The sequence below is a fragment of the Danio rerio genome, chromosome 10 (assembly GCF_052040795.2).
Source record: "Danio rerio strain M-AB ecotype USA chromosome 10, GRCz13ab, whole genome shotgun sequence".
Taxonomy (NCBI): domain Eukaryota; kingdom Metazoa; phylum Chordata; class Actinopteri; order Cypriniformes; family Danionidae; genus Danio; species Danio rerio.
The window spans coordinates 38,377,220-38,395,000 of record NC_141030.1 but is presented as its reverse complement, the minus strand read 5'-3'; the positions used below and the strand labels follow the sequence as shown (position 1 = coordinate 38,395,000).

General features: G+C 34.5%; 3 protein-coding genes across 52 annotated transcripts in view; 1 reads left to right on the top strand and 2 right to left on the bottom strand.

Annotated features, from left to right (window-relative positions):
• Positions 1 to 404, bottom strand: part of LOC148679645 (uncharacterized) — a 3,804-nt gene extending 3,400 nt beyond the window's left edge. Inside the window, exon 1 of the mRNA XM_088651124.1 lies at positions 1 to 404. This exon is cut by the window's left edge and continues 1,135 nt beyond it. The gene's annotated coding sequence lies outside the window, so the exon portion shown is untranslated.
• Positions 1 to 17,781, top strand: part of LOC147842141 (uncharacterized) — a 1,078,568-nt gene that overhangs the window by 126,413 nt on the left and 934,374 nt on the right. The gene's annotated exons all lie outside the window — the stretch shown is intronic.
• The window catches only part of nbeaa (neurobeachin a), a 320,618-nt gene that overhangs the window by 16,227 nt on the left and 286,610 nt on the right, over positions 1 to 17,781 (bottom strand). For 29 of the 50 annotated variants that reach the window (XM_087269435.1, XM_087269437.1, XM_087269446.1 and 26 more), the window contains 12 exon segments: positions 15,929 to 16,075; positions 12,737 to 12,873; positions 12,389 to 12,506; positions 12,204 to 12,306; positions 9,781 to 9,896; positions 9,570 to 9,682; positions 7,163 to 7,303; positions 6,952 to 7,071; positions 4,444 to 4,596; positions 3,983 to 4,150; positions 1,253 to 1,342; positions 644 to 836 (listed from right to left, as the gene is read on the bottom strand). In XM_087269435.1, the coding sequence (XP_087125561.1) occupies positions 644 to 836; positions 1,253 to 1,342; positions 3,983 to 4,150; positions 4,444 to 4,596; positions 6,952 to 7,071; positions 7,163 to 7,303; positions 9,570 to 9,682; positions 9,781 to 9,896; positions 12,204 to 12,306; positions 12,389 to 12,506; positions 12,737 to 12,873; positions 15,929 to 16,075 (1,599 nt within the window). 50 annotated transcript variants of the gene reach the window in all.

Sequence of the window (17,781 nt, the reverse complement as noted above, 5' to 3'; positions counted from 1 at the left end):
AATTTGGCAAATAATTAAATTACTGATGTCCATGTAAACACAGACACTGTCTTTCTCCCCTGTGTCTGTATTTGTTTTGCCTCTGTGAAAATCAGCGAGTGCCCAAACAGAAACTCTTATTTTTATGCAAAATCTTTCCTCTTTCCCTTCCCCGATACTCCGACCTAAACAAAGCTAGTCACAACTACTTTTCTGGCTTCTTTCAAACTAGAGGTGTAAAAACACCCTGCTGAGACAGAGCGGTTTTGGGGCCCTTTAACTAGGTTAATTAGGCAAGTTAGGATAATAAAGCAAATCATTTTATAACAGTGGTTTGTTCCGTAGACAAAAATATATAGCTTAAGGGGGCTAATAATATTGACCTTAAATGATAAAATAAATAAAAACAGCTTTTATTCTAGCCGAAATAAAACAAATAAGAAGAAAAAATATTATAGCAAATGCTGTGAAAAATTCCTTGCTCTGTTAAACATCATTTAGGAAATATTAGAAAAAGAAAAGAAAAATTCACAAGAGGGCTAATCATTTTGACTTCAACTCTTTAACTCACACACACATATATTATGTCAAAACAAACTTTTATTTTGGAAGTGATTAATCAATCTTTGCCCAACACTATTAAGATTCAATTTTTTCATCTCACCGACAGTGTTGTGCCATCGGTTGACGGCGAATAAGCGGCTGCACGTGACTGTGACTGCCGCAGGGATGCTGAGGTGTGGAAGTGTGTTTGCTGCCACGTGTGTGACTGGAGAGTTGGAGGGAAACTTGAGCACCATGATCACGTCCTGCTGCATCTGATCCTTGAACATCAGCGGACTCTGAGGAAGGAAACACTGATGAGCAGAAGAGAGAAAGAGGAGGAGGAGGAAAAACAGGAAGGTGAAGGGAGAGAGGAAGGGACAGGGTGTTAGAAAGGTAAATCACTCTGGAGCACATGAGGTGAGTTCAAGGATCAGTTTTAGGATGGTTTGGACTGTCAGGAAGAAGGAGGTGGTTGGGTAATCCTAAATTCTTTATTACTCATCACTCTAATAATGTTAAACTTCGCAATGACCCCACAATGTTCTAAATTATGGTTCCTTATCAACTATAATCCCAAGTCAACATTGCAGATGCTACTATTGTGGATGCGCATATTTTGTGATAATGATATATTGTGCAACCCAACAATCAAGAGTAAAAATGAGGGTACTGCAACAAAGCAAATAACAATAGATGTAACTGTTTATGTGATTTAAAGGCATCTCACCAGGTGCATGGCGGAGCTGCGTGGAGGATGAGGCTCGATGAGCAGCTGTGATGGAGCCTGGCCAAATGACTGAATCTGAGCCTCCATAGACTAAACAAACACACACAAAAAACACACAAAGTTGCACACTGTTACAGTGAGCTGCAGCACATCACACACACACACACACACACACACACACACACTTACAGGCAAGTTGAACAATGTTGACGACATGCTGTGTTCAGAAATGAAATCTATATTCCCTCGTTTTGGACAAAAAATATTATCCATATTTTATTACTTCTAATATCAGATCTACACTACCTGACAAAAGTCTTGCCACATATGCAAGTTTTAGGAACAACAAATAATAACTTGACTTCTAGTCGATCATTTGGTATCAAAAGTGGCTTATATGAAAGGCAAAGGCCTCTAGATTACGATTATTTTACCAAAATAAAATATGATCATGCCTTGATTTTTAATTATCTAATAAGGACAGTAAGGTCTTAGACAAAGTCTTGTCACTTAACAGAAATAATGTACAGTATAGAATATAAAGTGATGCTGCAGTGGAAAAATAATGAATATTGTGTATGACTCGTATGAGTTTAGAGGACTGCATCTATACATCTCTGCAATGACTCAAATAACTTATTAATAAAGTCATCTGGAATGGCAAAGAAAGTGTTCTTGCAGGACTCCCAGAGTTTATCAAGATCCTTTGAATTCATCTTCAATGCCTCCTCCTCCATCTTACCCCAGACATGCTCAATAATGTTCATGTTTGATGAATGGGCTGGCCATTCCTGGAGCATCTTGACCTTCTTTGCTTTCAGGAACTTTAATTTGGTGGCTGAAGTATGAGAAGGAGCGCTATCCTGCTGAAGAATTTGCCCTCTCCTGTGGATTGTAATGTAATGGGCAGCACAAATGTCTTGATACCTCAGGCTGTTGATGTTGCCATCCACTCTGCAGATCTCTTGCAGGCCCCCCAATACTGAATGTAAACCCAAACCATGATTTTTCCTTCACCAAACTTGACTGATTTCTATGTGAATCTTGGGTCCATGCGGGTTCCAATAGTTCTTCTGCAGTATTTGTGATGATTGGGATGCAGTTCAACAGATAATTCATCAAAAAAAAAATCTAGCTTCTGCCACTTTTCCAAATAATCAACTAGAAGTCAGGTTATTATTTGTTGCTCTCACAACTGAAATCGACAACAAGACATTTGTCAGGTAGTGTATTGATTAATAACACTATGCTGTTGCATTTTAAAGTAACAGTGTTTAAAGGTAATTCAGTCATTTGTTTTGTTAAAAAAGGATAACTACCACATTTGTTTAATATTACGAAATGCTTATTAATACTGTGAATTTATATAATAACTTTAATTTTATAAAAATGAAGTATGACAAATTGTGCAATAAATTTGACTATATTTAGGCGCTTAAATATGAATTATTATCATTAAAAATGCTATCAACTCATTGTTATGCCAACTCATTATTGTTTCATTTATTTAGACTTGCTCAACATTCAGTTTAAACTCAATAGTAAGATTAATTATTATTGACCTTAATTATTGTGAGATGAACTATTATTTATAATCAATAAATGTGGTTATTTTATATAATAATAGAAGTTTTTCAGCAATCGTTCAACAATATTATTATTTTTAGAATAGAATAAATAAATTAACTAATTTCATATTTGATTTACTGTAGCTAGAAAAATATTAAAAGTATTAAGTATTAATTTCAAAAAGTAGTATTATTTTAACATGATGTCTTATTAGTAAACTTACACAAATTCTTTGCATTAAGCATTTCAAGATTATTGACATGAATAATTTTGAGATCTCTAATGCCAAGCATTTTAGCACTGTAATCCCAATATAGGACTATTTAGTGTCATAATACAAACAGATATATTTATTGTTCATATGGTATATGTGGGTTTAATTAAATTGCATTAACTGCATTGGAAAAATCTGGGTTGGCAAAAAAAATAATATTGTTCAATATTTACTAAAAATCCATTAAAATGTTTTCAAGAGTTCACACTTAGCTGATGATTGATAATAAAGCTAGTTTGGCATGCTGTCCAGGGAGAGAGCCCTGAGCTTATAAGATCCTCGAGCCCTGGGCTCCCTCCCGTTGCAAGGCGAGAGGGGAGTTTGAGCTCAGGTAGATCTCGATGACTCCCCCTCTTGCTTGTTGTAGCTAAGTGTCAGATATGGATGCTGAAAGGTGTACTCAGAGTTTAGCTAAAGTATTTGGATTAATTGTTTAGAGTGCTTGTTTTTTTAACTGTGGGAGGAAACCAGAGGACCCGGGGAAAACCCACGCGACCACGGGGAGAACGAGCAAACTCCGCACAGAAGTGCCGTCTGGTTTGGAAAGGAATTAAACCAGGGGCATTCTTGCTGTGAGGCAACAGCGCTAATCGCTGGCCACCGTGACGCCTGTTTGAAAGGAGGGAAAGTAGGGTTTGGTGGGGGGGTGGGGGGTGGGGGGGGGGTTCTTCAAGACGAAGATATTGAGATGAGAAAAGTCTGGTTATTTATAGTGAGTTAAGGATCATCTGATAGGATAATCAGTCATTAGCTAAAGTTGGAACAGCTGTGAACAATCATAAGCACGTGATCCTCTTGAAATATGTGTATAAATAAACTTCACTTAATGTGATTCGCACTGGTAGAATCAGTATCCTGAACTGAATCAATCCACATGGGTCTCTCACCTCTCTGAGCTGAGGGTCAGTGATGGTGTCCAGGTTGATGGAGCCCTCGTAAGACAGATAATGGAAAACGTTGAGTGCTCTGACGGCCTCGGGTCCTCTCTGCTTATAGCCGAAGATCAGATCGATCCACTGGTGCAGCTGACAGGACACAAACTCACTCTCCAGCGCCTGTCAGCACAGGACAACAGGGTTAATACAGGAACAAGAGAGCCTCCCTAAAGACATTACTAGCCTGCTAAAGACAGTGTAAACATCAGAGTTTACTGCTTTTCTCCACAGACTAGAGTAATCTGGCCTCATGTTTTAGAAAACTGCTTGAATTGAACTGCAAAACTGAACTGCAAAAGCTCTTCTTAGAGTTTGTGTCCTGTTTCTAGACATAATTTCTTAAATCATCATGTTAATCTGTACTGTCTTTCCGTAATCCTAATAGAGGCTGAAACTGTGCATTAATATCTCACCATTCTATTGATGCGGACAAAGTCCTCAGGTTTTTTGGCCCAGACGGGGAGCTCCACGTCACACACAGCAGTCCTGTCCTCCCTCACACCCAGGTCATACCCACTGCTGTTCACAAACATCTCCGGGAGGTAGTAGAACTCAGGGATCAGCTCCTGCCATGACAAAACACACACCAAACACAAACTCTACGTTTTAGACAGTGATTCTTTTTTTTTTTTTTTTTGCCCAATGGGTTATTATAGTTAACTTGTACTTTATTTTAGAATAGCTTTAATATAATTAAAGATATTTGATTTTATTATCTTGACTATTTTAGACTAGTTTTATGGTATTTAAATCCCTTTATAATCTAGCCCCAACCTATCTCTCAGAGCTATTGCATTTTTACACTCCTGTAAGATCTCTTAGATCAAGTGATCAAAATCTTTTTTAGTTCCTCAGTCTAGACTGAAATGTATAAGGGACAGAGCTTTCTCTGTGGCGGGTCCTCGGTTATAAAACACTTTGCCCCTTGAGATTAAAACGGCTCCATCACTATCTATTTTTAAATCATTCCTAAAAACATCCCTGTTTGGCTTGGATTTTTAGTATTATTTGAAAAGTCTTTTCTACTGCTTCATTTTTTAATTTATTCAGTCCTTTCTCTTGGCTTATTTTTATGTTTTTAAATCTGTCTTTTTATTTTGCTTTGACTTATGTACAGAACTTTGGTCGGTCTTGTGACCGAAAGAATGAACTTGAACTTATGCATGTATCTTTCTGTGCCTCTTTAAACTTTAAGTTAATTTTAGTCTGAATTTTTTATCTAAAAAATGCAAAATTATCAACCAAGATTTTCACACACACAAAAAATTAAATGCTCACATTGTGTCGATGACATTTACACACCGCCTCTGTAACCTTTTAGGCATAAAAATTAATTGGTTCCAATTTATTTCCACGTTTTGCATATGCAGAAGCATTTCTGAGAGGTGTTTTGACAATTCAGAGCCACCGGAAAACATCAGACAGAACACAAACACTTTTGTACTTTTCAAATGTATTCAAAGTGCTTTCAGATGCTACTTTTAAATGTGCAATAAACAATGAAGTGTTTTATTATTAACTGAAACCATACAACTACTATTGTTTTTGTTATTTAATATAAAAATCATTAACTGAACAAAATTAAAATATATACATATGGTAAAAACATTTTATTTTAGTTAGCTGCCAAAAACGCCAAACAGATAAACAAACGTGATGTTCAGTCATTTACAAAGAATCCAATGTAAGTCTAAGTTGTACTTTTTGTTATTTCTTTAATATTATTAAAATTATGAGAAAAAAAAAATGCAAATTGCTAAAATTTTGACTAGGAAAAAGAGAAAATAAAAACAAAAGCAAGACAGCAGTTTAGAGCGTTGTAGTTGTTTTATCAGATTTTCACATTATTTTGTTAGTTTCACAAGTTTCATTTTGTTAGGCTGCACAATATATCGTTTCAGCATCGCTATCACAATATAATCATTCACAATATTCACGTCGCAGGATTAGCAATGCTTAGTCTGGATTACATTTTATCATTTACATTTGTTTTTTAATTGTTTTACTAGAATTTACTATAATTTCAATTTACTAGGACTTCTATAGTTACGCTGCTTTGACACAATCGACATTGTAAAAGCGCTGAAGAAATAAAAATAAATTGAATTGAATTTTTGAGGTCTGTGACTGTATGAGAATTTTAAAACATTCAGACATAAGAAATTTTAATGTTTTTTAACTTTAATAACGATTCATTTTAGTGAATGCTTAATACAACAAAGACAATACACCATTGTTTTATATTTGATTATTCAACTATTCTTGGAGAACAACCAAACACTGTTTATTTCATGTTTATCTTTTTATTTATTGTATTTATCTGTGCTTGTAGATATTTTATGGAGCTATACTCCCCTACAGAATCATCCCAATCAATCTAAAACGATCAATTCATTCCAAAAAGATATATTCACATCTTCTGGTGAAACCGTATTCTTATCGCAATATATATATATATATATATATATATATATATATATATATATATATATATATATATATATATATATATATATATATATATATATATATATATATTCCCAGAGATGGGTTGTGGCTAAAAGCACATCCGCTGCATAAAAACTTGTTGGATAAGTTGGCGGTTCATTCCGCTGTGGCGACCCCAGATTAATAAAGGGACTAAGCAGACAAGAAAATGAATGAATGAATATATATATATATATATATATATATATATATATATATATATATATATATATATATATATTTTTTTTTTTATATATATGTATGTATATATATATAATAGTCTTGAATGACAAAATATAGACTTTTCCAACATCATGCAGCCCTCGTTTCTAATCTAACCTTATAATGTTGTGATTGTCCTTAAAACTGGCTGATTTGGACCAGATTTATACTCCTTCAAGAAAATGAATGTTAGCAATTAAATCCGTCCTTACCCTCACATCAGACGTGTCCCTCTGACAGCTTCGCCAGGAGCGGGCGATCCCAGAAAACGTCCGGTCAGGATGATCAAACTTGTTTTCGTTACAATTCAAGAAAAAGGTGGTGAAGGGTTCCTGTGGCACACATGATGTCAGATTAATAGAGCTCTGAAAACAGCACTTCAGCTTGAATATTTCGATGTTGATCCAGAATAAATGAACTCACTATCCTGACGAGCCAGTAGAGCGTGGAGGCGGCGGTGGAGTAGAGCGAGGAGTAATGATGAGGCGCAGCGCCATCGTCCTCCCACGTCTCATAGCGCTCAGCGTAAAACACAGCTCGCTTCGGGTTCAGGGCTCCGATTGGCTATTTTGACAACAACAACAACAAAAAAAAAGAAAGGTAACACTTTAACGTACAACTCACACTATTTATAATCCATTAACTAAGACTATTAGCTCAATCAACTAATAATTAGCTGCATATTAATAGCTGGTAAGGTAGTAGTTGGGTTTAGATATTAAAGGTGCAGAATGAGATCATACTTTATGAGTGCTCATAAACAATCATTAATAGTTAATATCTTAAAAATATGCAGGTTATTAGTCAGTAGTTAATAATGTGAATTGCTTCTTAAACTAAAGTGGTACCAATACAAATTCTGGTTGGTATATGAAGAAGATTTGTATTCTCTAAAAGTGTGTTGTAGAGCAGTTGATATTATTTAAGAGTGTGTGCAGCAAACATGCCAGCCTGTGAACTAAAATACTGTGGTATGTCTGCTCTGCACAGGAGCAACACAATGAGATTATATACTGTATGTTAAATACTCTTATGAAGTTATATGTGTCAAAAAATAGAGTGAGTAACATTGTCAAGTTATTATGCCATCATGAAAATATATGAAAACCCTTAGTTCTATTGCATGAGTTGCATATATTGCGTCTCTGTTGTCAAAAGAGTTGTTTACGTAAACCTGAGCAAGCTGGCAGAGAGCCAAAAATATAACAACTACATGACACAGGACCATATGTGTGGAGCAAGAACACATGTATAAAAGCAGGATGATGGTGACAAAACACTTTAGATTGTCTAGGGGAGACTTAAGTTTGTCCTGAAGGGTTGTTTTCAGACATGTCAGCTTTATTATGTTAAAAAGTCTATATTCTGGTCTCCAAAGCCTCCAGTCTGATAGTGTCTAATTGATGAGAAGGTCGGCAACTATGACATATATTAACCAAATACTTTTTACACTTAATTTAAAAATAAAAATTATAAAACATATTATAGGTCATTTTAAAAATACCTAAATTTTTATGTTTATATTATTATATACACTATGCTTGAGGTCATTTTATTAAGCAAAACCTCATCAAAAATATAATTTGTGTCATAAAGTCATAGTGAGGTTTATATGATTCTTTAACAACATACACTGGAAAAAAGGCAGCGTTCCACACAATTCATTTATGTTGTCCCAACACAAATATATTGTTAACACTTTTAACAAATTTATGTGTATTGAACATAAACAATTAAGCTGTCCCAAAGAAATGAGTGTAATAACAATGTTTTAACTTCAGAAGAGTTAAGAAATCAGTATCTGGAGGAATAACCCTGATTTTCAATCACCATGAATCGTTTGCTACTCTGATCAATTGTCATTTCCTGGAAAAATCAATCTCTAAATTCCATTTTATTTTGAAAAAATTAGTTATCAGATCTTTACATATACATTTTACTAAAACACACTGCTAATAAATTATAAGAATCCTGAGAAATTTAAATTGGTCAATTTGCAATCATTTTCTGTTTGTATGGTATCCATGTGTGTGTGTGTATGCGTGTGTATACAGTTAAAGTCAGAATTATTAGCCTTCATGAATTACAGTTTTAGCCCCCCTGTATATTTTTTCCCCGAATTCTGGCTAATGGAAAAAAAAAAATCAACACATTTCTAAACACAATAGTTGTAACTACAATTGATGATTTTAATAACAATAAAATGTACTTTATCTTTGCCATGATGACAGTAAATAATAGTTGACTAGATATTTTTCAAGATACTAGTATTCAGCTTAAAGTGCAATTTAAAGGCTTAACTGGGTTAATTAGGCAGGTTACTGTATAACTATGGTTTGTTCTTTAGACCAGGGGTTCTTAACTGGTTTAGCAATGGGACCCACATTTTTACATGGTCATCAAGCCGCGACCCAAGTTTTTAGGAACTATAATACAATTTTAGGAATTATAATTAATTTGTATTTATTTGTTAACATAAACAAAGTAGTGACAGAAAAATCAAAATCACCAAGACTTACAAATAAACAATATTTTATTGCTGTCATTTAACAAAATGGAAAAAATTATACAAATATTACAAAGTAAAAACGACAAATACTGTAAACAGTGGTTTGGGTAAGGAAAGGTTCAGTTACCATGAACTAAACTGAACTGTTAATAAAACATGTTGTCTGGTTTCTAAATGTTTTACATATTACTATATATTACTTTACATATTTGGGATCGTACTTGTGCTTTGACATATTTGTTGCTATAAATAAATGAAATTTCACATGTCAAATGGTAGTTAGTACAAATAGTTAGCAGTCCACTCTGAGCAGTTTTATACCTTTGAGAGATCCCGGAAATTCCCAGGCAGGGTGAGATCCAGATCCTCGGACTCATAATTAGTCAGAACCCAGGGGAAGACAGGATACTGGTTCAGATCATTATAAGTCCTCCCTGCAGATCAGATAGTAGAAGTGAAACGTTTAATCACAAAAAATAAATTGCCTTTGCACAAAAAAAAAAAAAAGAAAGAAAATGCTGCACAATCTCACCTGCAATCGTGTTGAGGAACATGAGGTACTCGAAATTAGAAATCTCCCTCCGCTGCCATCGCTGAGTCATATTAGAGGATTTAAAGAGTTGTCTCGGTGTGGCGAGAGAAATACGTCTATGGGAAAAACAACAATCTATGAGCATTAGCTAAAAACCCATTTCATCTAAAAGTCAGCACAAAGCATAAGTTGCACAAGTCTTCCAAATTACTGCAACAAGAAAAATGATCACACTTTATTGGATTTTAGTAACTGTAACGTTGACTTTTCACTCAGTTTGTGGTCTGATTTTGTTTGTAACACTGTAAGCTATAAAATCACGTTGCTTTTTATTACATAGAAGCCATTTTCGTGCGCAATTAACATTTGAAACATCAGGTCTTAAGAAGACACTGTGATGTAAACAAATGAATATCACCCATAGTTTAACATCATTGTGTCGTTGTAATAAATGTGCCTTATGGGATGTTGTTCAGTGGACCCTTACCTTTCAAAATAAATGCCTGTGGGTCTTGTTATTACAATGATATATGTATGTACTCTGTTTCTAGTAAGTGTTTTCTGAAGTGTACTCCTTACACAAATACATTCTTTATAGGTTTTCAATAAAAAACCACTACAGTAGCTTCAGTACATTTCGCTGATCGAGGGTTGTGGCTTTAGACTGATGTATAGTTTGTCAAGATTACTCATGTTCTTTTTGATGTATTTCTCATCTCTCAATACTCATGTTTTATTTGTAAACATGAAGATGCTCAACAAACAGCGCCTCAGTACATCATCATCCTGCCGCTGGGTAAGAAGATACAATTCTTCATTAACTATGATTAGTCCCACACAGATTCTGCCCCTATAGTCTATAAATATATTTTATTTAGTTAGTTTTTAAAATATTATTATTGAATAATGTGTAAATGTTTAGATGACTTGTGTACAAAGCAATTTAAATGTCTCTGAACGTCTTTTAGTAGATGTATCATATGAGAGACAAATTGCAGCTTTGTTTACCAAACAAATGGTTCTAATTTATTAAATTTGCATTGCAAACCTTAAATAAAAGTTTTTTTTGTTTTCCTTTTTTATGTTTTCTCAAAAGCATTTAGCAGAAATCAAGATTTTGGCACAAAAAAAGTCTGACATAACTATGACTTTAGCCTCAAAGTCTTACATTTCTGCTTATTAATAGTTAAGATAGAACATAGGTTTAGGTATTGGGTAGGATTAGGAATGTAGAATAAGATCATGCAGAATATGCACTATATAAGCACAGATAAACAGTCAATATCTTAATAAACAGGTAGCAAAACACAAGTTAATATTGAGAATTGGTACTTGAACAAAAGTAAAACTAAATTTTAGGGAGGGATTTAATTTTGACCACTACAGAATTTGCTCTTCAGTGTTTGAACTCTCAGTAATGATTAAATCACACTGAACTGAGCTAAACTGAACTGAACTGAACTTAAACACTAAAACCTGAACTACACTGTTCCAGTTACTATGACCATTTATGTGAAGCTGCTTTGACACAATCTACATTGTAAAAGCGCTATACAAATAAAGCTGAATTGAATTGAATTGAATTGAATTGAATAGGAACTGATTGGGTGCTTGTGGTTTTTTCTCGATCTCATGTGAGTGACAAGAGCCTTTTTGTTAAACCTAAACTAATTGGTAACACTTCACAATAAGATTCCATTTGTAAATGCATTTACTAACACAAACAAACAATGAACAACACAATTATTACTGTATTTATTCATGTTTGTTATATTTGGAAATTAAAATCAGGTTGAGAACTTAATTCCAGGCCAAGATCAATATCCAACAGCCAACCTTAAACCAAGCAAGTATCAACGTCTGATGATGTTATACATAGCTTGACGTTGTGTTGATGTTACCACTATGACGTCTATCAGACATGGTTGCCATACCTAACGAATAAATATCAGTATTTGACTTCAATATGACGTTGGTTTAATATGTTGGCTTGACGTTGGATTTTGGTCACATTCTAACAACCGAAAATCTACCAAAAATCTACGTCATTTGGCATCATTATTGGACATCAAAATAACATTGTCCTTAGACACTGGCTAGATGTTGAATTTTGGTCACCTGACATCACAACCTAAATCTAACTTAATATTAATGTCTTAAGATGTTGTGTGCCTGCTGAGCATCAACTAGATGCACTACAGAATGTTACGTTTACACACATCCACAAATGACATAAATGCATCAGCTTTTTACAGCGTAATACTCACTACTATTGAGTACTTTTGAAAGGTCTGCTTTTTACTCGTACTTTGAGTAATATTCACAGCAGATACTTTTACTCCAATTGCACTACATTTTTAGGCAAGTACTGGTACTTTTACTTGAGTATGATCTTTCAGTACTCTTCAGTACCACAAACTTACCTCGCCTGTGGAAGGCCATAGCTGGTTCCGACGCCGACCCGAGGTAAACTGTACACTACTTTCTTCACGGTGGCCTGATCTGGGAAGTTGAACATGACGGATGCTGTGGAGATATGATGAAAAAGCGTTATTTAAAATCACTGAATAAACATTATTTTTAATGCAAATTTTTTTTAAAGTCTTACTTCTGTTGGCCATGAAGACCTCTAATCCAGTATTCTGGAGCAGGTAACGTCTGGAAAAAACTGCTCTGATCTCACTGAACATCCATTTCCCATGCAGACCTTCAGTATACCCCAATACCTGACATACACACAGATACACACAGTAGTTAGCAAAGAAGACTAAAAACTAAAAAAAATCTAATTTCTCTTAATATTTTAACATACAGTTGAAAGCTAAATCAATATTCATTCATTCATTTTATTTTCAGCTTAGTCCCTTATTAATCAGGGGTTGCCACAGCAGAATGGACCGCCAACTTATCCAGCATAAGTTACAAACACCGATGTACAAAAAGCTGTGGCACTCACCTTTGCATCGATCTTTTTGAAAGTCGGATCATCCTCGTCCACCTCAAAATAGATTTCAGTTGTGGTGATGGACAACGTCCCTCTAGCCACAATCACAGGAGCAACCAGCTGAGCCGGAGTGCTCAAAACCACCGGACCTGAAAGAAAACATCAAACCACAGAATGAGAAGCCTAACATTTATTGCCTAGACCCCTAGATAAGCAGAAAATAAAAAATCTGTAGGAATATTAGAGATTTCATGAGCAGTAATTAAAGAATGAATTAAAGGCACAATATGAACCAATTTGAAGTGATATATTATGCTGACTTGGGTACTTTCATTATCTCAAATGTTTCAATGAATGTTCAAATCTAGAGATAAAACCAATTTTAACTAGTGGCATGGACTGTGTTACGTGTCAAAATGCTAATGACGTCACACACCCTCCATTTCCAGTTTGTTTTTATAGAAATACTACAATGTAAGATGTAATGTAGACCAGTGGTCCCCAACATTTTTACCACTGCGAACTGGTCAACGCTTGTTAATTTTACCGCGGACTGGGGGTGGGGGAATTCGTAGGTTGCTAGGCGACCATTGACCGTTTTCTCAGAGGATGACAAGCTAACAAAACATTGCTGTAACTCTAATACAAGTTTTATTTATGGAGAAAATGACAAAGCACTGCAGTGTTTGGGTGTTCTGTGTTTGTCTAAGATAATTAATCTACCGAAATGTGTATATTCCATACAAAGAATGAAGCTGAACGAAGTTCGTCACGTGACTTATGGTGCGCACTACCAGCATTCATTCAACTCTGTGTGTCTGAAGAACGCAAGCTGTGCCCCCCCAAAACTGGAAAGAATGCACAAACGCTAAAAGCAATATGCGAACAGTCCCTAAAAGGCCTTCGAAATCTCCAGCGGTTGATCTTGTTTCACAGACATGCTGGATTGACCTGATTTATTGACAAATGGGTTGCGGATTCATTCTCTGGCAGTTTGTGGTTCCTTCACAGGGCCTTTTCCCTTCACAAAGAAACTTTTAAAAGTTAAATTTGGGCACTCAAGTAATCAGAGATGTAAGCGAGAGGGCCAGTACATGAAAAGCATCTCAAATGAGTGGCTGGAGAGATCTGACTTTCAATATAAGTGATGACACAACAGCAATATAAGAGCTCATATGTTGTATTTTTGCTCCTTAAGACTCCCGCGTTGTATTTTTCACCATTGAAATGGTAATATATTGTATTTTGAAACTACATAACATCAATGCATTGTACAATGTGGCTTTTTTTTTTTTTTTTACAAACATTCAAATGCATTTCAAAGCACAACAAACGCAGTGCATTGCTTAGGAAGGCTTCTTCTCTATTTAAACACATTCATATGTTATGTTTTAAACTGCTTAACTATTAGGGAAGCAACAATAGATTTTGGTTGTGCGATTATATAGTCTGAAGAGTAATCATGGTTTTACGGTTATCACGTCTAATGTAAATTTAAACTTTATATGAGGTAAGTATTTAAATGAACTGTTGTTATCATCTGCGTTTATACATACATAATCATTTTATTAATTTGTAATAATTCATCAAAAAAACATTTTGTTAACATTGCACTGAAAGCCACGCAGAACTCTCACTGCTACAGCGTGAGATGTTTTCTACTCAGTGCGTCTGAAAGGAGCGAGCGCATCGCTCCGCTTGCGCACGCATATTGGCAAATATTCTAATATTAGAAATAACAAACTTGCGCACGGAAAAGACACGATATGTAAATAACCTGCAGCTATAGTTAACGCCAGTGTGCGTGCGTATTAGCCTTGGTGTAGCTATAAGCTCAGAACTTTAAACTAGCGCATGGCACAACTTTGTTTAGTTGCAGTAGGCGTTGAGAAACCTTTAAGCTTAAGTATCCAAATGTTTCCAGCTAATGTGAGGTGATTCACGCTCTGCGCAGCCTTCAACTGTAGCTCGTGCTGTATTGAACAGACGCACGTCACTTCATAACTATAGCAGCTGTTTTTCGACTAAACTAAATTTATTTTATCTGGTCACACCATTTGGAGGGCCGGAACAAATTGCCTTGCGGGCCGTCAATTGTATAGCCCTGCTCTATATGGTTACGCTACATGTTGAGAGCGTCACATCACCTTCCTGCATTTGTCACAAATTACATGACATCACCCAGGCAGAGGAGCTAGGCTAGATGCACCCGGCTCGAACTAATCGAGGAAAATAAATATATTTATGCTTTTTTGGAGTCAAACACTTTGGACAACGCTTGAACAAAATTTAAGACCTCGTAAAAACGGGATTGAGACTTTTTAAATAATTTTAAGGGCCCTAATTTTCTCATAACTGATTTATCAACTTTTAATAGTTTTTAAGACCCTGCGGACACCCTGGGTACCAGTCCATGGCCTGGTGGTTGAGGACCACTGATGTAGACCACAAATCCCATGATTCTACACTCATCAAACTACACCATTGTTTGTTGAGAATACGCACCTTCTAGTGGCCAAAATGAAACACTGTGCCTTTAAATACTTCATCTGGCTATGATAATTAGCATTTTAGTGATGTGTTCAGATTTGTTCTGTTCTCAGAATGATTTCAGCTGAGCTCATGGAATAAAAAAGGATATTTCAAATTTGATATGAGATTTCAAACAGATTTCAAACAACAATCTGGACATTGCGCTAAAAATCAGAGCTCTTTGATCTGCTCCAAAAAACGAAATTAGAGGAAAACAGAGCTAATTAGTTTAAATTAAATCATGATTAATTAGCCCTAAACATGTTAAATACAATCAGCGAGGCTTGTTAGGATAATGAATAAAGTGGCTACTTTGATAAAGTGTTAATTAGTTAATGTGGTGATTCAGTCGGCGGATGTTAAAATCAGATGTAGCACTTAAGCTCATAAGCAGGCTCTTCAGCATCAAAAGAGCTCGTTCTGGGCTAAGACATTAATTAGCATACTCGTTTGCTGAAGGACCAAAACTTGCCTCTTGAGATAAATACCCTTGGACGAAAAGCCACTGGGAATAAAGTACAGTTGCATACATTAGCACATGCATACACACAATACATAAAAGCAGCAGCATGCTAATGGTTTCTACACAAACAGCCATTGGTTTAACAGTGCCATGAAAGCATTACAATAGGGTTTAAAGAAAAAATTGAGCACATCAGAAAGGCTAAATACCTGCAAGGTTGTCGATCTCTTTCTCCTGCAGCAGACTGACGGCATCATCGTCTCCCTCCAGCATCAGCTCCGTCTCTGGATTCTGACTGACTACTGAATGACTGCGGAACGACTTCTTTGACTTCATGCCCTCTTCTTCCTCAGGGCCTGCACATGACAAATATATGTTATTTATATTTGAAAAAAATTATGTATAAATGAATAAATAAATTGTACCACTTTGGTACTATTTACAATAAAATAAAATAATATAAAATATCATTAAAAATATACAATACGTAGTGTGGTTATTATTATAAATTAGTATTACAAATATTTTTGAAAGAGGTTCACTGAGCCATTTTATTTGATTCAAAGAACAGCAAAAAATTATGTATATATTATTATTATTATCACAAAAAATAAAAATGATTAAAATTATGAAATTGATATATATTAATGTAACACACACACACACACACACACACACACACACACACACACACACACAGGTAAAGTCAGAATTATTGCCCACTTTGAATTTATTTTATCTTTTTTAAATATTTCCCAAATGATGTTTAACAGAGCAAGGAAATTTTCACAGTATGTTTGATAATATTTTTTTCTTATTTGTTTTATTTTAGCTAGAATAAAAGCAGTTTTTAATTTAAAAAAAAACATTTTAAGGTCAATATTATCAGCCCCTTTAAGCTATTTTTTTTTCGATAGTTGACAGAACAAACCATCGTTATACAATAACTTGCCTAATTACCCTAACCTGCCTAGTTAACCTAATTAACCCAGGTAAGCCTTTAAATGTCACTTTAAGCTGTATAGAAGTGTCTTGAAAAAAACCTAGTCAAATATTATTTACTCTCATCATGGCAAAGATTAAAGAAATCAGTCATTATAAATGAGTTATTAAAACTATTATTCTCTCTGTTAAACAAAAATTGGGGAAAAATAAACAGGGGAGCTAATAATTCAGGAAGGGTAATAATTCTGACGTCAACTGTGTATATATACACATTACAGCAGTAAAATTGTGAAATATTTGACTATTTAAACTAACCATTTTTTGTATTAATATATTTTAAAATTTTATTTATTGTTGTGATTTCAAAGATGAATTTTTAGCATCATTGCTCCAGTCATATGATCCTTCGGAAATCATTTAAAAAACTTTTATCATTATCATTATTACTATTATTATTACTTTCATCAATACTGTGCAGTTGAGTAAGTTTTTCAGGATTCATTCATGATTAGAAAGCATTTTTTCTGAAACAAAAAGCTTTTGTAATATAATACACTTGCTTAAAATTGATGACCAAGACATTTATAATGTCACAAAGATTTCTTTTTCAGATAAATGCTGTTCTTCTGAACTTTCCAATCATCAAAGAAAGCTGAAAAATTAACTGGTAGTTTATATCACCAACACAACATTGATTTAGTTTAGTCCTTATCAATAATTACAAATTTGTTCTTGTGCTATACTTTGTTTTTCATTTGTTTTGTTTTATTTAAATTTTTTTTTACCCAATGTCTATTATATGCTTAAGAAACCAAAATGTCCTAATGTTTTACTTGATTGCCTTCTTACTTAAAATTTTTTTTGTTGCATAAATATCAACACATAAACTTATTTTCCATGTAAACCATGTGGATGTTTTATTAAAAAAAAAAAAAAAAACTATTATGCCCCTTTTTACAACATCTCTGATGTCCCTAGAGTGTGTATGTAAAGTTTCAGCCCAAAATATTACACAAATTACATGTTATAACTCTTTGAAACTGATGCCTTATGGTTTTGATCCTAATTGTGCCATTTGTGCTCTTTTCAATAGAGGGCGGAGCTACAAATGCCTGTG